This window comes from Oppia nitens, unplaced genomic scaffold (genome assembly GCF_028296485.1).
Source record: "Oppia nitens isolate AA-2021 unplaced genomic scaffold, nextdenovo-longstitch-racon4-pilon3 scaffold3_pilon_pilon_pilon, whole genome shotgun sequence".
Taxonomy (NCBI): Eukaryota; Metazoa; Arthropoda; class Arachnida; order Sarcoptiformes; family Oppiidae; genus Oppia; species Oppia nitens.
Genome location: NW_026533221.1, coordinates 4,461,357 through 4,481,442, shown reverse-complemented (window position 1 = coordinate 4,481,442; position 20,086 = coordinate 4,461,357). Strand labels below are relative to the sequence as shown.

The 20,086-nt window shown below is 31.2% G+C and overlaps 6 protein-coding genes across 7 annotated transcripts; 4 read left to right on the top strand and 2 right to left on the bottom strand.

The window, feature by feature from the left end:
• The first annotated feature begins 107 nt into the window (after positions 1–107).
• LOC128958509 (ADP-ribosylation factor-like protein 6-interacting protein 1) lies at positions 108–1,461 on the top strand. Its single transcript, XM_054304377.1, has 4 exons — positions 108–358; positions 436–560; positions 626–745; positions 822–1,461. Exons 1-4 carry the CDS (start codon positions 311–313, stop codon positions 1,123–1,125), a joined length of 597 nt encoding a protein of 198 aa, XP_054160352.1. The 5' UTR covers positions 108–310; the 3' UTR covers positions 1,126–1,461.
• Positions 1,462–1,487: 26 nt separating this feature from the next.
• Positions 1,488–3,976, bottom strand: LOC128958495 (translation factor GUF1 homolog, mitochondrial-like). Its single transcript, XM_054304358.1, has 7 exons — positions 3,760–3,976; positions 3,430–3,684; positions 2,587–3,380; positions 2,474–2,530; positions 2,353–2,399; positions 1,744–2,292; positions 1,488–1,684 (listed from the first exon to the last, which is right to left on the bottom strand). The coding sequence occupies exons 1-7, from the start codon at positions 3,901–3,903 to the stop codon at positions 1,542–1,544; spliced, it is 1,989 nt and encodes a 662-aa protein (XP_054160333.1). The 5' UTR covers positions 3,904–3,976; the 3' UTR covers positions 1,488–1,541.
• Positions 3,977–4,580: 604 nt separating this feature from the next.
• Positions 4,581–5,794, top strand: LOC128958504 (pyrroline-5-carboxylate reductase 3-like). Its single transcript, XM_054304369.1, has one exon. It carries the CDS (start codon positions 4,716–4,718, stop codon positions 5,631–5,633), a length of 918 nt encoding a protein of 305 aa, XP_054160344.1. The 5' UTR covers positions 4,581–4,715; the 3' UTR covers positions 5,634–5,794.
• Positions 5,795–6,544: 750 nt separating this feature from the next.
• Positions 6,545–10,655, bottom strand: LOC128958493 (ubiquitin-associated protein 2-like). 2 transcript variants are annotated; one of them, XM_054304355.1, is made up of 7 exons: positions 10,572–10,655; positions 9,861–10,160; positions 8,973–9,791; positions 7,704–8,904; positions 7,470–7,640; positions 6,969–7,399; positions 6,545–6,909 (listed from the first exon to the last, which is right to left on the bottom strand). In XM_054304355.1, exons 2-7 carry the CDS (start codon positions 10,032–10,034, stop codon positions 6,643–6,645), a joined length of 3,063 nt encoding a protein of 1,020 aa, XP_054160330.1. In that variant the 5' UTR covers positions 10,035–10,160; positions 10,572–10,655; the 3' UTR covers positions 6,545–6,642. The 2 variants fall into 2 exon arrangements, with proteins under 2 accessions (XP_054160330.1, XP_054160331.1); XM_054304356.1 differs by lacking the exon at positions 10,572–10,655 and adding an exon at positions 10,269–10,281.
• Positions 10,656–10,764: 109 nt separating this feature from the next.
• LOC128958501 (uncharacterized) lies at positions 10,765–12,193 on the top strand. The gene is made up of 2 exons (XM_054304365.1): positions 10,765–11,511; positions 11,578–12,193. Exons 1-2 carry the CDS (start codon positions 10,870–10,872, stop codon positions 12,043–12,045), a joined length of 1,110 nt encoding a protein of 369 aa, XP_054160340.1. The 5' UTR covers positions 10,765–10,869; the 3' UTR covers positions 12,046–12,193.
• A 1,341-nt stretch (positions 12,194–13,534) lies between these two features.
• Positions 13,535–19,163, top strand: LOC128957868 (uncharacterized). Its single transcript, XM_054303684.1, has 18 exons — positions 13,535–13,591; positions 13,675–13,711; positions 14,103–14,225; positions 14,609–14,766; positions 15,313–15,485; positions 15,556–15,730; positions 15,814–15,888; positions 15,966–16,050; positions 16,131–16,237; positions 16,333–16,593; positions 16,666–16,843; positions 16,923–17,035; positions 17,095–17,268; positions 17,337–17,843; positions 17,991–18,197; positions 18,287–18,706; positions 18,798–18,897; positions 18,964–19,163. The coding sequence occupies exons 1-18, from the start codon at positions 13,535–13,537 to the stop codon at positions 19,161–19,163; spliced, it is 3,150 nt and encodes a 1,049-aa protein (XP_054159659.1).
• Positions 19,164–20,086: the final 923 nt, after the last annotated feature.

The window sequence follows — 20,086 nt, the reverse complement described above, 5'->3', positions numbered from 1 at the left end:
ATACATTTATAATTCTATTCGAAAATCAAATGATAGAAACATAGGAATTGCTGACACATTTTGGGCGGAGATTTGACAAACATATGAGTCATTCGATTGGATGTTTGGTTTTGAATGTTTTGAACAGTGAAGTGAAGTGAAGGTCGAATGAATGAATGCATTGATGTATTGATTCAATCATTGAATGCATTAATAGTTTTAACTGTTTGTCTCGTATTTCAAAATCAATTGATAACTAAATTAAGACTCAATTTGTCTGTTAATTGTGTTATTGATTTGTGTGATCACTATTACCACCGATTAACAAGTGATGGCCGACTCTACCGATAGCCGTAGTTCTGGCGATACTGTGATTCAGGTATGAAATATAATGCAACTAATCGTTTGATTGTTAAATTAGTTTTGTTTGACAATCGCTTTGTTTTGTTTGCGAAGAACCAATTGAAGAACCATTTGAAAGACTGGAAGCATTTGGTGGTTAAGTTGTATTCAATACTTATATGGGAGGCGTCAGACATCTATCCGCTGGCCATCGCAAGTGTTGTCTCAACAATATTTCTGTTAGTAATGATTATAATATGACAAATGATTTGATTGACGTTTTTATTAATTGTCACTCATTTAGTCTTATTTGGTATTTGGATACATCTATATTGACCACATTGTCAGTCATAGGAATCGTGGCCACAGTTATGGATTACGGACTGCCGATTGTCAATCACAGTCTATTTAATCCAAACAAATGGTATGTTTAAAACAAATTATTTTCTTTAGTCTATTAATTCAATTATTGAACGATTATCTAAATTTTTATGTCAAAGGAGTGCATCAGATGAGGCAAAATTTGAGACGATATGCACAGAGTTGGTCAACAACTGGACTGTTGTAATCAAAGCTTATAGTCAATGGCAAAACACGAAGAACTCTAACCCGAAGCTCTATTATGCGGTTCTGTTGTCTACTCTATTGAGTGTCAGTTGGATCGGTAATGTTGTCCACAATCTTCTGCTCACTTATCTATTGGTCGTATTTGTGGCGCTCTTTCCGGGACTCAAACACAGAGGACTTATCGATAAATACTTGTCGGTTGCCATGAGTTCTGTTTGTAAACTAAAGCGTAACTAATTTCTCGATTTAACTCTTATTTAATTCACTCAATACTTCACTTTTGTCTCAATTTTTAAAATTATTTATTTCGAGACTAAATTCATTTGTCAAATAACTAGATATTATTCAAGAGATGTTTTATTTAATTTTTATAAGTTTTGTTTAACTAATTGATAGATAAATCAATTAGTTAACTAATTTAATCCAATTTACTTATATATATATACTGTACGTTAATAATTGATTGATTCAAACAAATGTAAAGCCAATTAATTAATGCATGCCTTACGGAGTGTTTCATAAAAAAGTGTCATTTAAAGTATTATATTATTGTATTTAAATGATATTATATTTATAATAAATATTTATTGATTATCTGCTATTTTTATTTCTAAAAAAATATTACAATATAAACGACTTGATTTAAAAGTATACTATCTTTTAAAAACATTGATAAAAGTATCGGTACTGATCTCAATATTACCAACTCTTTTGAGTCGTGCCTTTCCCTCTGCCTGTCGTTTCAATAACTTCTGTCTTCGGGTATCATCGCCTCCGTAAAGATGTTGTGTAACATCTGATCAAACAATGGAAAAATTAGGTAATTATTGTGAAATATATTTTTTAAAAACTAACCCTTTCTGAAGGCTTTGACGTCCTCTCGAGCGATGATCTTATTTCCGATGACCGCTTGAATCTTAATTTTAAATTGTTGTTTCTGCAAATGATCCTTAAGTTTGGTACACATACTTCTACCAACAGATCGGGCTTTAATGGTGTTAACCAAAGTTGACAGTTCATCGACTCGTTTATCATTAAGCAATATATCGAGTTTAACTAATTTAGTACTTTCATAGCCACTGTCCTCGTAATCAAATGAGGCGTAACCCGATGTGACTGACTTTAAAACGTCGTAAAAGTCAACAATAATTTCACTCAAAGGAAATCGATATTGAATTAAAAGCCGACTGTTATCGATATAATAGGAGTTTAATTGTACGCCACGTCTATCGAGACATAGATTATTAACAACATTTAAGTATTGGTCGGGTGTTATGATAGTCCCGGTAGTCATCGGTTCATAATATTCGCTAATTATGTTAACATCTGGTAATTTGGATGCATTAGTTATAACGAGTTCTTCGGCACCAAAAATCTTAATGTTTTTTTCTCCCCTTATTTTAACTATTAAATTACGCTAATATTAGATATTTAAATTCAGTTTAAAAAAACATTTAGCCAAACCTTTATAAGGAACACTGGGAGCTGTGATTACTACCTGTGCATCAAATCTAATATTTAGAATTAGATTTTTAGATAATAATAATAATAATAATAGATATTAAAAATAATTAATAAGACTAACTCATCATCAAGTCGTTGACAAAAGACTTCCATATGAAGTAAACCGAGAAAACCTAATCTAATAAAAAAAAATAAAAACTTTAAATCGATATATAATTCAATTACAATCATTACCGAAACCCATTGCCTAACGCCGGGTGCGACTCTTTCTGTATATCGACCCCATTATCATTAAGTATTAACTTATCAATAGCTCGGGCCATATCATTATAAGCTGACCGTTCGCATGGGTAGACACTGGCAAACACCATAGGTATTGCCTTTTGAATTTGTGTCACACATACAGAGTTATTGTTTGTAATATTATCGGCACTACTTTGCTGTATAATATCTCCGACATTGACATCTGTGTGATCCTGAATATTGGCCTCAATAACACCTACCTGTCCACTATAGAGACAATCAGTAGACACTTCATTTGGGTGTAAAATACCAATTTTTCTTATGGCATATACTTTTTGATTTGAAGATATTGTGATATTATCTCCAACTCTAAGACACCCGTCTATGACTCTAATAAGTAAAATAATTCCTCTAAACTTTTGATGCCATAAATCAAAGATAAGAGCTCTTAGCGGACCATTTGTGTTGGCCTTTGGCGCCGGAATTCTTGAAATTACTTCATTGAGTAGTTGCTCGACACCTGTTCCCAGTTTTGCAGATACTTTCAATATATCACTACTATTAATATCAAACAGTTTGTTCATCTGTTGTGTCACTGAATCTGGATCAGCATTCTTCAGATCAACTTTATTGAGAACAGGTATTAAAGTCAGTTCTGATAGGAGGGCGTAATTGAAGTGTGAGATTGTCTGTGCCTGTACTCCACTGTTGGCGTCCACCAAAATGACAGCTCCTTCACAGGCGGCCACTGATCGCCAAACTTCATAACTGAAGTCCACGTGACCCTTAAGGACATACTGTTATAATGACTATCATTTACCGAAAACACATTACCGGAGTGTCAATCAAATTCAACAAATATGAAGTGTTGTTGTAGTGCCACACCATTGAACAGGTCTGTGCCTTAACAGTGATACCCCTTTCCCTCTCGACATCCAATTTATCCAAATATTGTTTTGCATTTAACTCTTTCGGTATAGTTTTGGTCACTTCAAGCAATCGGTCGGATAAAGTGGTCTTCCCGTGATCGATGTGAGCGATGATACAGAAGTTGCGGACCACATCTGGTGTATAACACTTGAGATCTATCTAAAAGAGTGGTCAAACACAAGACACTATCAAATACTTTGTACTAAAAAGTTTGGTAATAAAATCATTGCAAACAGTCTTCTCTTTGGCCGTTATTTTGCTAATTGGATCCATCTTTGGATCATTTTTTTGGTCTGAAAAGTGATTTAATGATTGATGAATGACTGTCCGAATATTGAATGATATCCGAAGATATTTCGGACATAATTTAAACAACATTTCATCGGATAATAGTTTAATCAGACAATAGTTTTAAAGTTAAATTAAAAACATTATTAGTTTAGATGTTTTGCAAAACATTTTTCATTTAAATTTCAATTTCATATTCAATTTTGGCGTCAAATATAAAGTTATTTATTTCATATCATATTTGAATATATTTTTAATTGATTATCTAAACATATAATTTATAAATTCATATCTATAAGATACTATTTATAAGATTTTAAAATTATTTTCTTCATAAAATTTGAATAAATCTAGTGTTTAAACAAAATGTCTTTAAAACCTATTTGTTTGAAACATTTATTAATAAATATTTAGATTAAAGTTAATTAATTGATACTTTAAAGTTTTATCATTGAGTTTATAACTTTAAAAATAATGATTTATTATTAAGCATTAATCAATTAAATTTTAAGTAAATAATTTAAAAATAATTAATTGTTTACACTAGTAGTTAATAATATTACAGTTATCGGTAATAGTTTGTTACACAATACTGTCTATTATATTAAAATTATATAAATTTTTAGCGCGTTTATAAAAATAGTAATTTTTAAATAATAATTAAATTATTAATTGTATTATTTAATTAACGGTTAATTTAAAAAATCATGTATTATTACACTTTAAATATTTAAAAAAAATAAAATTATTGTTCTCGTGATTTACTGACAAAAATTTAAAATTCAATTTTAAATATTCATTATTACAATCAAAACTGTTTTGCAAATTATTAGAAGAAGTAATTATTCCTCGAGTTTTGTCCATATTTTCTGCATTTTTTAAAATCAAATCACAAGTGAAAAATGAGTAAACACTCAAAGAAGTCGATGAATGTGGACATCGCGACTGCAAAGATTGGGTTCATCGGTGCCGGAAGAATGACCGAATCATTGCTCAATGGTTTTGTCAATTACGGCAAAATAGAGGCCAGTCGTCTTCATGTGGCCGCTCCGACCACCAAAAACTTGGAACGACTCAAACAACAGTATTCAGGCCTTCATATAACCAAAAGAAATTTGGATATCTTTGCCAAATATGGCTGCAATATTGTCTTCATTGCAGTGCACGGCTCAGTGATCCGCAACTGTTACAAACAGGGCGGCGAACGTCCCTTTCCGTTGACCACTAATTTCATTCCCAATATGAAGAAACCACTCTTCATCCTCTCGTTGGTCACGGGTTTCACTCTCAAAGAGATCAGTCAATGCCTTCTGAATCCCGAACATCCGGAGAAGTATTTGATAGAAATGCACAGAATTGTCGTCAACTGTGCGGTGGCTTATGGTCTGGGCATCTGTGCTGTTGATGTGGAACCGGACAGCAAAAAGATTGCCGAACCTATCAGAGGATTGCTGTCAAAAGTGGCAAAATTAGAGTTCGTACCCGAAAGTCAAATGGACGCCGCGTGTGCCGTTTGTGGTGCAGGTCTGGCCTTTAGCTACTATTTCATCGCTGCTATGTCTGACGGCGCCACCAAAATGGGACTCTCCAGAGATATGGCCACAAAGTTCGCCGCAAAGACTGTTCAATCGGCAGCGCAGTCGTTGCTTGAATCGGGAAAGAATCCAACAGAACTTCGTGACGACGTGTGCTCACCGGCCGGTCCGGCTATCTATGGTATCCATGTGCTCGACAAAGCTGATTGTGCTTCAGGTGTGGCCGCAGCCGTCGAAGCCGCACACAAGAGAGCCGCCGAATTGGCCAAAGAAGGAGAAAAATAAACTAAGAGTAGTTAATACAAGACTTAAGACTTTACAATGTTTTCACAATCAATTCAACCCAAAGTCTGTTTCGTTGTATTAAATAGTAATCAAATGTAATAAAAAAAATTTCACTGAATTTGTATTTAAATTTCAATTTTTATATCCATTAAATAAATTGGCAGCAAATGAATTGTTTTAAATAATTTTCATCTAAGTTATGAAATTTATATTACAATAACTTATTGTCAATAAACATGTAATTTTTTAGACAATTTGTAAACATTGTAAACAAATGTAAATATTTAAACAATCTTTTGCTTTGAAAAAATAATCTTTTCTAATGTTGACAATTATAATCTTTTTTATGTAAATAATTATTATTATTAATGCAAATTTAGTATAATATACAGTACAATATATACAGGTAATAGTATATATATGTATAGTACAGTATAGTTTTATATATCTTAAAAATTAAAAACAATTTCATTTGTTTAGTGGCCATTTAAACGGCATTAATAATGCATTTAATAAAATTTAAATAAAATGGCAATTAATAATATATAGAATTTCATTGAATTATTAAAACAACCCATTTTGTGTTTTCACAAAATACTTGATTTAAAATCAATTTAAATAAATGACAATTTTTCTACACTATTATTACGGGTACACACAATAATATTAAGTGATAACATATTTAATAATTATAATAATAATATATACTTATTCTATTGAATTTTTAGCTACAATTTAATTATTAATAGCGTTAAACTTATTGAATGGTTAATGAATCAAATCAATGAGTGAAAGTGAATAGCCTTTTAGCTATTGTATCGTAATATAACATAAATTTAGTACAATATTATTAATAATACAAATAATAGGATAGCATTTCATTATTGAAAAACTAATTGATTCATAAACAAAACATTCAAAGCATTTTCATAATAATATACATTAAAATATATAATAAGTGATGCATTCATTATATATAATGTTGGATTGTTGTCATTAGTTAATACATTTAACTCCAGTTATATTTATAATTGTTAGCTCCTGTTCCCGAATTTTTGTGAGACTGAGATATAGATCTCTGTCCTGCAACTCCCGGCCCACTTGTCTGCGAGACATCGTTTTGAAGCGATGACATAGTGTGTAAAGACATGGCTTGTTGTGAATGAGGTAACACATAGGGAGCGCCGTATGTCGACGACATATTGCCCGCTGATTGTGTTCCGGCTGTCAGATTGAAGGCAGGGGTTGCCGTTTGAAAGCCCTGTTTATCATAACTCTGTAAATATATACATTTTATTATAATTATTATATAAATTAATAATAATTAAGTAATACTTTATTTATTTGCGAATGTGATTTGCCATAAATAGATGTATTTCCAGAGGTCAAGTCCGATGCATTGGAACCACTCATGCCTTTGTTGTGTTGTTGCACTGATTGTGGATAACTTTGTTTAACATAATCCTGGTTTTGAGCCACACCTGAAATGGAATCGTATCCAGAATTGTAAGAATGAGATCCATATGTAGTGCTAGCCTTAGCAAAAGCATTGCCACCTGAGCCGGTACCCTGATGTTGAGCCACAGGATAAAGGGGACCGGCAGTGGGATAAATGCTCTGTGCGGGCATCATATTAATGCCAGGCGCTAAATAAAACCCATATCCCGGTGGAAAAGTGTTAACAAACGTCTGATTGTGTGAAACGCCCGTTTGACTCGTCGATACCGGTATTACTTCATTTTCAGATCCGCGACCGTACTTCACATCTATATCACAATATAGGAATAAACTATATATTATAATATTCTTTCAATTTTTTTAAATCAAATCCTATACCTTGTGTGCCGTACGGACCAAAATTGTGTTCGCGAGCCGTCGGTTGAAATTGTAAGTCATAAGGAATACCCATCGGATAAATAGGAACTCCTGTGTTCTGAACAATATAAGGAGTACTTAACACAGGAGTAGCGGCAACACCGGGAGGAACATTATGGACACCTTTTCCAGCTATAAATAATTATAATTATTATTTCATTACTTTATCAATATTAACAAAATTAAAAGACTTACTCGCAGACAATGTATTTTTCAAGACATTTGTGGTAACCGTAGAATTAATCATTCCTAAACTACCGACAGAATTGTTGGTCACATCATATTGTTTTTGTTGTGGATTCGTATCCATATCTCTTAACTTTTGATTGGAACTATTGGATGTATTGCCAATTGCTGTACCAGAGAAGTTTGTTGAATAATTGCCATAAGATTGACTGTTTGTGTAGGGATAAGTTGAAGAACTGGTCGTTGAATAGCTTGAGTTATAGGTATTATCTGATGAATATGTGGTCTTATAATTTGAGGTAATGTCTGTCGAGCTAACGGTCTGTTGCGGCGAAACAGAGGAATAATCAGATTTGTTGGTTCGGTCGAGTACTTTGTGCGCATACTGTCCAACACTTGACTTGTTGTGATCAAGTAGTGTATCGCCAGTAAGTGATTGATGTCCGAGCACTGAGTTCTGTATGATTGAAGAAGAAACCACTTTATTGGCGGAATCGTTGATATTTGTGTTGGAGGGTCGGTATGTATTATCAGTAGACTGTGTTAAGATGGAACTGCTCGACAGTGAATTAGTTTCGGACTTTTTCTGTTTATTCACATGACTGACTGCTTCTTGGAATACGGCGTTAGTATCAGAACTCAATGAAAACTGGTTACTATCGGAACCAAACTCAAGACTTCCAAAATGGACACCCAATGCGGCAATAGTATCGTTTGATGGCATCTCGACAGCTGATTCTGGTATTTTTGAAGGTCTCGTTTGTTTTATTCGCGCCGTCTTATTGGTCATAGAAATGTTTTGAGGGTTAGTCAGTGAATCTAAATCCCGTTCATTAGTGGACAATAAATCAGAATTATTATTGTTGTAATTAGATGAAGAAGTCAGTCCAACGAGTGATTTTATGCTTTCAGTCGCCTGTTTATTATAATGTGAGAACTGATTCAAAGATGATGTTTGACCAGCATTTGACTGTTGTATTTGCTGAAGAAGTGTTTGACCGGCGGCTACGTTCGCATTACGCGATATGTTTGCCGATAATAATGAACTCATTGATTGTTGATTAGAATCAACGCTTGATTTCGGCATAAATTGCGTTAAATTAGGATTTTGGTTGTTTTGAGACAATTTCGATGACATTTTGTCTCTCACTTCTATCTCTTCCTTTTCAGATATCTTAGTGCTCGGAGTAAACACTTTGGTCTCCATGTGCTATACAAGTCAATGAAAAATTTATTATAGATAACATAAGATATGCCGGTAATAGCAAAATGACTTACATTTGGATCCCAATCCTCTTCACTCCAGTCTTCATTAGTCGCAATGTCAGACCAGTTGCCGACAGTCATTGTATTAACAGTTAAATTGGCTTTATTTGACGTTTCATCAGCGGTACTATTGGTCCACGTGTCTATGGAGTTAGGAAATCCATCGTTGCCCTGTAAACCACGGTTTTGAAAGGTACGTGACCCCCGACCTGAACCACTGAAAGCTCCTCTATTGCCGCCTCCCCGACCTGAACCGCGTCCACGACCTCTCCTTTCATTTCGTTTAGGAGGCGCAGACATGTCTGATAAAGACCTATTTGTTGGTTGTTGTGAACTATTAAACACACCGATACTTTGGTCATCCGATGGTTGTCTATCACCAGAATTTCTGTTTTCCTTAAATCCCGGTCTTCCTCGTTGACCTTTGAATGCCAAAGCTTTCTGTAATCTCGGAGGTCCTCCTCCGCGACCACCACCGACTCGATTGGATTTACTTTCTGATCGATTGTTCGATTGCTTGGCGTCTCTGTTGTCCGATTTATTATCACGACTGTGGTCTGGCTTATGATTTTCATCATTTGCGGAATTGGCTGCACTTTTGGGAGGTTTCTTCTTTTTGCCGGTCGATCGCCACTCAGTGTCGAGACTATCGCCTTCTAGTATCATATCAACTGCTTTGGAGACATCGTTATCGCAGTCATGAAGTGCTACCACAGCGTCATCACGTGAAGCACCCGTCAACTCAACTATTTGATCAATTTTGGCCTTAATATCGTTGTCATCCATCTTGTCATTCATCAGATTTGCTATACGGATCTGTTCTGCCGTTGGCTATTAAATTAATAAAAATTAAAACATTAATAAAATCTTATAATAAAATAACATTAATTCAATAAATACCTGTAATTTGTGATCAACTTTTTGTTTATCAGAAGTATGGTTACTCTGATTATTATCATTAGAGGCGGTACTGTTGACCACATGATTGCTTTTATTTGATTGACTTTTTTTGTCTTTATTTTGCCGCCGCTGTTGACCACCAGCGGCCGTAACACTTCCGATAATTGAAGTCATGGTTTGATTTGATACCAAATCACTTATTTAGACGATGTCTTCGTTAATAGAAATACACTGATCTCTCGATTTATTTACAATCAAATGCCAACACTTTGTTGTCAGTTATGTACAAAAAAGCCAAACCTTATTAAAGACAACAATATTTTTGGTTAATTAACAGTTAATAGCATTCAAATAATTAATGAAATCATTATTAATTAAATGAAAATTAAGCAAAAAATTAAATCAAACGTTTAGTCATTGATTGACTCAAATGTTGTGTAAATGCAAAATGAAATGCATTTTACATTTGATTGCATTGAAAATGCATTGAAATTACATTGAATTCAATGAATGAAATGCGCGTCACTTAACAAACAAAGGCATTCAATATAACATATAATACATAACACACTCAACACACACACCGACACTCAACACACACACTACACATACCGGTGCCACACACCTGACCATTACTGACCATTAGTATGACACCCGATATGACTATTATCGTCAATGACTGTCAATATAATTAAATGTAAACATAATTACCATTTGAATAAACAATTTACAAATTGAGCCAAACTGTGAACACTTGTCGCACACCAACACAACACTAATTACGTGTCAAATATATGAGTCAATTGAATGCAACCAATCATTTGTATGCATTAGACTAGTGTTGTATTTAACTTAAACAGTGATGCAGTTTAAGTGACTCATCAATTGAGTTGTTATGAGAGTCAATACTCAGTCACTCATAGACTCATTGATTGAATGCAAAACACTATTAGGTTTTGACATTCAAATCAAGACTTGAGATGACATTCGTGTCCATTGATTGACTGTTATGAGTGATCCAAGAAGTGATTCGAGTGAAGACATCTCGATATATGAAACACCCGTCACATCGCCAGTCAATGAGTCGCTGATTGATTCGTCTCTTTTTGACAGTCAGTCCGTCGATCTGTTGGACTCATTGCGCGCTTCGGCCGCCACTGACTCGACAATCCGTCCATCTCTTTATAATTTATATAGCAATACATTAAACGAGTCGTCAATGTGGCAGACAAGACAAATGGTGACCTCAAATGATCGGTTGGACACAAATCGGTTGACCGGTTATCAGCTGTTAATGAGATATCTGATGGAACTGGAGAACGACCACTTGGAAGTGATTGGCATTGAACAACAAATGCAAACATTGAGTCTTAAGTGTCGCACAATTAGGGAAAATATGACCACAAAAACCAATTCAATTAAAACTATTATCACTGAAATGTCATACAAACCGAAACAAACTACACAAAAGCAAACACAAACTGAAGATATCAGTGATTATGAAATTAGTTTACAAAACTGTTTATCTAATAATAAAACAATTGACACAAAACCAATCATTTCGGTGATATCTTCAGCATCTGAACGTAAAATTCGTGTTAAGAGTGATTCTCAATCGGAAAGTCAATTGTCTTCAATACAGTCTCTTAGAGTAAATGCACACAACTTTTAGTTTTAAGACATATTTAATAATCAATTATTTTTGGCATTTTATTAGGGATTATCCGAACGTACGAAACAATCCTTACATCGCTTACCCGCTCTGGTCAAAGGTTATCTTACCCGAAGACTTATGAAAACAGAAAAAGTTTTACAAATTATCGAAACAATCAAAGAGACGACACAACTGCTGACCACTTATCGCAATTTATCAACGAATAGAAAGATTACCGCCGAAGATATTAGTTTACACAAGAGATTGATTATTCAATTAGAGAACAGTTGTCATGACTTTTATGATATATTCTTTAATTATCCCAAATCGGCACAAATGGCACTAATTAGTCAATCGCGACAACACATTCTCGATCGACATTTCCGTATGTCATCTGTTTTATCAAATTCTACGAATAAATCTCAACAGAGCTTTCGTGTGTCTTCAGTGACTAAAAAAGTTTTGGAAAGAAAGACAAAAAAGATGAAAACAGACTCTATTTCTTCAAAATCAAGTTCTGCTCACAAATAGTATTATAATTCAAAGTATGGTATGTTTTATGGTTACCGGTAACAATAAATATCGGTAATAAAGAAATTATCGGATCTTAATCGTCAACTAAATTTTATTTACCGGTAATTTTATTCAATACATATCAACATTTTGTGCCAATCGATCTCAAAGCAAAAAATAACTCAAATTTGAAAATAGTATTTTTATAAATAATTTTTTTATAATATTGATTTTGATTATAATTATAATTTATTATATATATTTATAACTCCAATATTTGATATTATATAATATATTTAGTAACAAACTTTATATTGTATTTTATACCTATATTTGTGATTTTATTTCAATAAATTAACATTACATTAATATTTTATTTAATGAATAATAGAATATTTTTAAAAATATACTATCGGTAAATATATTACAACTATTATGGATATACTGTACTTAATATCTCTGTTTTAAGATATCTAAAATTTATGAGATTATTTGCAATTAACTTTATATTGTATACAGTGTGTATGTATGTAATTTATTTATTATTGATTATACAGTAATTTAAAGTGCGTTACCAACAAAATCTCATTTTAAAATAATTTATTTTGATCATCAATAAAAATTTTAAAACTAATAATAAAACTTTCAGATACAGTAGTATTAAATTAAGTGAAAAACTAAACAAAAGTGAAATTGTTGGCTACTATGCAATTGATTTAGTTTTTAAATAAGATCGAGTGAGTGAGTGAGTGAGTATATATATATATATATATATATATATATATATAGGAGTGATTGAGTGAGTAAGAAATAAAGAAGAGAGAGAGAGATTTGAAGTTATTTGTTATATAGTGTTTGGTTTTAAAGATGCATTGAATCGGTTAGTATTGATAAGGTATCCCATAATAGAAATAATTGAATGTTTCTTTTGCAATATGTTTGGTATGTCTTTGCCATCTCCTAATAGTTGTAGTGTTTGGCGCTTTGAAAATCAGGTTCATTTGGACGGACAGTGCCTAAAGCTATATAATTTAGTAGTGCCAGTGGGCTCAGGTAGAGTCAGGCAGTCAGGCTCTACAGCTTTTATCTAAGCTGTCATTTAAGCAATGTTAGAGTCTGTAGAGTGAGGTCGTCATCGATGAGGCACTTCTTTTCACAGGTAGATATCCTTTATAACACTTCACTACAGAGCACAGCCATCCAACCAATGCCTTTCCCCTTAAGATTCGGTGCCTTTTAGCTGACTTTGCATTTCTTACATCAATTCACAATATGGTCGGCGCTTAGAGCTGTACCTCATATTAGGGTTTTTGCAGTTTTGAAAATTTGCAAAAATATAAATATGATTTTATACTATTAATTATTTCCTAATATAACAAACTATATAAACATTTAGTATCAATGTTTTGTTTTGACAATTAAGTGTCTCATTTGTTTAACACCTGATTTGTGTTACAATAACTTTAGTGAATAGTAATACAAGTGAAACTATTGTGTGATTATAGTGATGGCAACTGCTGTCGGACTTTCAAAAGTATTTATTTTAGACAAATATTTTACTGAGGTTTGTCTTAAAACAATATTTTATTTTCTCAACAATAATTGTATTATTTTGTAAATACTTACTTGTCTTTTACTAATAATTAGTTAACAAAGTATTGGCAAACTGAACGACAACTTCAAGGTATGAAAATTATTACTATTAAGTAATTTATATTTAAAAAACTTATCAAAACTTATCAAAACTTATTACTTAATTATACAGTAGATATTCAAATATAGCTACACTAGTAATATATTGATACTATATATAAATTTATATAAATATTAATATTTAAGTTTTATTTTTATATTGTTAAGTTAATAATTTATTTTCTATTATTTAAACTCAAATTAATATTCAAAGTTTCTATAATAAATTTATATAAATAAGCTCACGATTTATTTTTTATATCATATAATCTATTGAATATATATAATATTAGTGTTTAAAGATGTGATAATTTAATTTTATATCATTAGCTGATAATAAAGTATAAAATAAATAAATTTAAAAATATATATTTATTGATCAGATGCCACATCCAATGAAGCCGTTCATCTTCAGCAACAACTTAAAAACTTAAGTTCAGAGTTGGTTACACTACGGACCAGATTAAGGATATCACCGGTTGAACCAAATGGCAATCCTAATGAGCGTATGTATTGTAAATGTTTATCTTAACTATTAATATTATAATAAATATGGGTAAATTATTGTATTAATATTAATATTATATAACATTTTAATTTATAATAATTTTAGTTATTTAAAAAATTAATTAAAAAATAAGCTAACTTTAATTTTTTTATTGTTAAAAGTAATACAGTATAAACAAAGTAGAATTACAGTATAAAATTTTATAGGTATAAGATTTAATAATTTACTCTCTAATAGTGTTTATACAATACATAGTTATATGAATAAAGGAAAGACTGCAAAAACTAGATTTTACCAAATATTATACTTCAAATATGACATAATAAATATATAAATTATTTATAATTTATAAATAAAAATTCATTGAAAATTCATTAATAGAGGCATTAAAGCCCTGTTCGCCATCAATGGGCAGTAAAACTCGGAAACAGGAATACACTTATAATGAAGTCAATGATTTGATACACTTATTGGGTCCGCTGACTGAAGATTCACTGCTTCGGGCACTTCACTCCAGGTTTATGGCCAATCAATATTATGTGAGTTTATATTATTTATTATATATATTTTTAATATCATATTTGTTGACTCATTATATTTTTGTTAATTAACAATTTTAGAAAAATTTTGCTTGTGATTAAATATTTGCTTGCTTAGCCTAATATGATTAATAACATAAAATCTTATTATTTAATTAAAAATATTGATTATACTCTTTATTATGTTTAAAATTTATAAATCTTATTTACAATATTTGAGAATAACTCATCAATTTTATTGGCAACTTTAAATTTTATTACCGGTAAAAAATATAATTTTAAATGTTACCCGAATACTCTATTTAATGCATTATACTGTTTGCATACAAAATATAAATTGTATAAGTAATTAAATTTTTTAGTATCACTAAATTTTTGTTTATTTTCGCATTTATTTAAATATAGAAATAAAATTATTATTATTTTTTCATGATTTAAATCATTTTTAAATATCTAAACAAAACAAAAATATAATACTTGTCTTTTGATAGATTGTCATTTCTTATAATTGTAAAGACAATAAAAAATATTATTTTGCATTTATAGACAAATGTTGGACCTGTTTTGTTGTCAATAAATCACTTAAAGGACAGGAGATCCGCTTTGACATTAAACAGCACTCATATGGAGGCTCTTGAATGCACACAATTATTACGAATAGTTCACGAAGCGGTCCGTCAGCACAATGAGACCGGTTATCCACAGGCTATCATCTTAAGGTATCAACACATCTGTCACTTGTATTGATTTTTTTTATTAAACTAGAATTGATTTTATCATAACTTTCAGTGGAGTGAGTGGCAGTGGAAAGACATACTCATCAATGATTATATTGAGACAACTATTTAATGTTGCGGGCGGTGGACCCGAAACGGACACATTTAAGCACTTGACCGCCACTTTCACAGTATTAAGAAGTCTAGAAAGTGCTAAAACTCAACTTAATTCTGAATCTAGTCGTTTGGTGAGTTGGGATCAGTTTGCTTATCAAACAATCTCTGATAATTTATCTCTAATTTATTAAATGAAACTCATTTATCAAATTAGGGACATTTTATTGAAGTTCAAGTGACTGATGGGGCTCTTTATCGGACAAAAATTCATTGCTATTTTCTCGATCAGGTTTTTTTATATTAATTTTTAAAACTATTTATTTTATTAATTGTTTTAAATGTTTATCTATGAATTTCAAATGATAGTCAAGAGTTGTTAAAACATTGCCAAATGAAAAAAATTATCATATCTTTTATCAAATGTTGGCCGGTTTGACACCAGATGAGAGAAGTATAGACTTATTAATAACAGAATTGTATATTAAAATTAACAAAATATATAAAATTTATTTTATATATTCAATTTGATAGCAAAACTCAATTTAGACGGAATGACAGTTGAATCGCTTCAGTATTTAAATAAAGGAAATATTGACTGTAATGATGAAGAGGATGCCATCAGATTTGAGGCCTGGAAAGTATGCTATTATTTATATTAAATTATTTTAATATCAATTAATGTTATCATATCATTGTTAATGTTAATTGATTTACAATATAAACCATTTGTTAGTCATGTTTGTCAGTGTTGGGCATACCATTCTTGGATGTGGTCCGTGTTTTGGCTGCCGTCCTATTGTTAGGAAATATAACATTTAATGAAAATCAAAACCCAATCGATTCAAACAATGATTGTAAACATAGTTTTAGTAATGAAGTGAAAGCTGTGGCATCACTTCTAGGAGTTTCCAGTGTTTCTCTTTATAGAGGATTCACCACAAGAACTCAACAAAATAGAGGACAATTACTGAAGTCTCATCGCGACTCTCAAAGTGTATGTCGTTTTTTGGTTAATTTGTTTGCAAATTATATTATAAATGAATGTTTAAAATTGATGTAATCATAGGCATCGGCCACAAGAGACGCATTTGCCAAAGCACTGTACTGTCGAACTGTGGCTACAATTATAAGAAGAGCCAATAGTTCCAAACGAATTGGTTCTTCTTGTGGTACAATCAGTTCTGATAGCAACGAATCTATTCATAATCACACTGAGACAGGAAGTCATCACACATCCAGTATTGGTATTAATATATAATTAACTTTATATTTATCATAATATTGTTTGACTTAAACTTTGTATTAATTAATATGTAATGTTAGGATCAAATGGTGCCAAATCACATAAATCAATGAATGTACTCAATTCTGCTGTAAGACATGCAACCGATGGCTTCATTGGTATCTTAGATATGTTTGGCTTCGAAGACGCAAAAGTAATACCTATTTGTCTTATTGTTTAAATATACTAATATTTTAATTGGTTTGTCTACAGCCCAGCCATTTGGAACAGTTGTGTATCAATCTATGCTCTGAAACAATGCAACACTTCTATAACACACATATATTTAAATCAAGTATCGAGTCGTGTCGTGAGGAAGGAGTCAAATCTGATATTGAGATCGATTACGTGGATAACGTTCCCTGCATTGACTTTATATCATCTTTGGTATTAAAGACATTGTATTTGTTTTTAATGATTTCTAATGATATGTTCATTATATTTCTCAATCACAGAGAACTGGTTTATTCAGTCTATTAGACGCCGAGTGCTCATTGAAGGGAACACCTGTAGCATACGTTCAGAAGATCAAAGCACAGCATTTGTCAAACAGTCGATACTTTGAAGTTCCGATAAATAGGGATAAGTCAACAGCAGATCAATTACAACAAATGTCTCGACAGTTCGGTATAAGACATTATGCCGGAAATGTGACTTATAATACAATCAACTTTTTGGAGTCCAATTCCGATCGACTCAGCGATGATGTCATCTCTATATTTCACAAGTCTTTGTGTACCTTTGGTTTTGTCAGTCATTTGTTTGGAGTTGAGCTGAAACTACTTTATAATAAGGAAACAGTTCCCAGAGGTCTAAACTTTAGGATAGCGCCGACGGCACACGTGGACATACAGAATGGATTCAATCCGGTGACTACTTTGACACAAGATTTTCACACAAGACTTGACAATTTGTTAAGAACTTTAGTACACGCGAGACCTCATTTTATTAGATGTATTAAAGTAAGTATTTTTAATATATTTAATTTAATTTAATTAATTAATTAATTATATCATATAATAATAATCATATTTAATAATAATTAATTTAATAAATTCAATTTGATAAACATTTGATTAATTAAATAAAATTTTTTTGTGCAATACTAGGCCAATGACACGGAGCAACCAAACTATTTTGATAGAGGAGCTGTGGTCAGACAAATACGGGCCCTTCAAGTGTTGGAAACGGTTAACTTGATGGCCGGTGGTCTACCACATCGCATGAGATTCAAAGCTTTCAATTCAAGATACAGACTTTTGGCGCCATTCAAGTTGCTTAAGAGAGTCGAAGACAAAGCTATTGAAGATTGCAAAGTATATACAAATTAATTAAATAATTATATTATTATTAGTTTTATTATGACTAACATGTTTAACATGTTGTTAATATAATTTTATTATAGTTAATATTGGATTGTTTTATTAAAAACCAAAAAACAATTGATCCGGTATCGGGCGCCTCCACCACTTGGGCTCTCGGAAAAAGACATATATTTCTGAGTGAAGGCGCCCGACAGCAGTTGGAAATGTTGCGAAATGAGCGCCGAATGATGTCTGCTGTCCTAATTCAGTCCACTTGGAAAGGCTGGAACTTCAGGCGCCGGTGGCCTCTCATAAGACAAAGTCTTTTAATGCAAAATGTTTCATCAAAAGTTACCGCCAATACTACTGTAAATACTATGTCATCGAAACCTCGACCACTTCCTATCACCGGAACTCCGCCGCCATTCGGGACGTGTCCGCAACAAAATAAGTTGAAATCCATTGAAATTTGCGATCAAAATGTCATACAAGAAACGTGTACTCTATTTGGTATTGATTTGGTATGTTTTATATATTTTTATTGATACTATATTTATTTGTTAGTAGTATTTATTGTAATTGATGAAACTATTGTTGATATATAATTTGCAGAATATACCACCTCCTGTTCCTCCAAGTCGTTCCTATACCATAACTGGAAATGCAAAATTAGGATATCCACAAACTAGAGTCATGAAAATGGACTATCCGGGTATTATTTAATTATTCAAATAAATATCCATTTATAATAATTTGTTGATCACTGATGAAATTGCAGAGTCTGGTCCTAAAATGCAATTAGAAAAAGGCCAGAGAGTGACAGTAGTGGGCGCCTCAACAAAACGGGGACACCTATTGGTTGATAACAGTGGCATCACTTTAACAGTTCCCTATCAGTTCCTCGTGTTGATCCCAACCACTAATCGTAAACTAAAGGGATCGGTTGCTCAATCAGATACATGTGGTGTTAATATATAACTTATTTGATAACTTTTTTTACTGTTAATTATTAATACTATACAGTAGTACAGTATATAAATACTCATATAAATCATAGGAAACCTATATTTAAGTGCAATAAAATTTTTATTACTTTATATATAATATTAATTATGTATTTACTATTTAATTAAAAACAAAATCGTTTCATTCATTCATAATTCAATATATTATTTATTTCTTATCTATAATTTAAATAAATATTATTATTTATATTTATATATTTTTAACAAACATTATACAGTATTCATATCATTTGGGGTAAAATATAATTAAAGCGATTGGTTTATATCAACTTTTTTTTATTGTTTATTATAAATTAAATGTTTTTATGAATTTACACAAACAGTGTTGATATATCTAAGAAATGTAAATAAATAAATATATATTTGATTTTCATTGCCTAATAAAGAAGTGAATCCGTTTTTTTTATAAAAACAACTTGTATTCAAATAATTTGAACCAATTTTATTAGAAATATGGGTCATATTATATAAATTATTATTATTATTATTATTTGTTTATTTCTTTCTTTTGCTTTTTAATACAAACGAAAAATATAATAATTTCTTTTCTTTTTTTTTTTGAAATAAAAAAAATGTTTTTATATCTAAAAATTTGGCACAAAATTCATGTCTAATATATTTTTATCAAAATTAAATGAAAACTTATTTATATTTTCTTGGTTTACAAGTTATTTGATATGTTTGTGTCCTATAGACTGTGAAGTATTTTAGAAATGTTTATATATAAAGTGTCATGGTAGATTTGTTAATTATAAATTAAACCTAGATTCAATTATTTCAATATCTAAATATAGCTAATTAATACTATAATATACTTTTAATACATGTTAATAAATTTAATAATAATAATTGTATTTAATTTAAAACTATTTTACA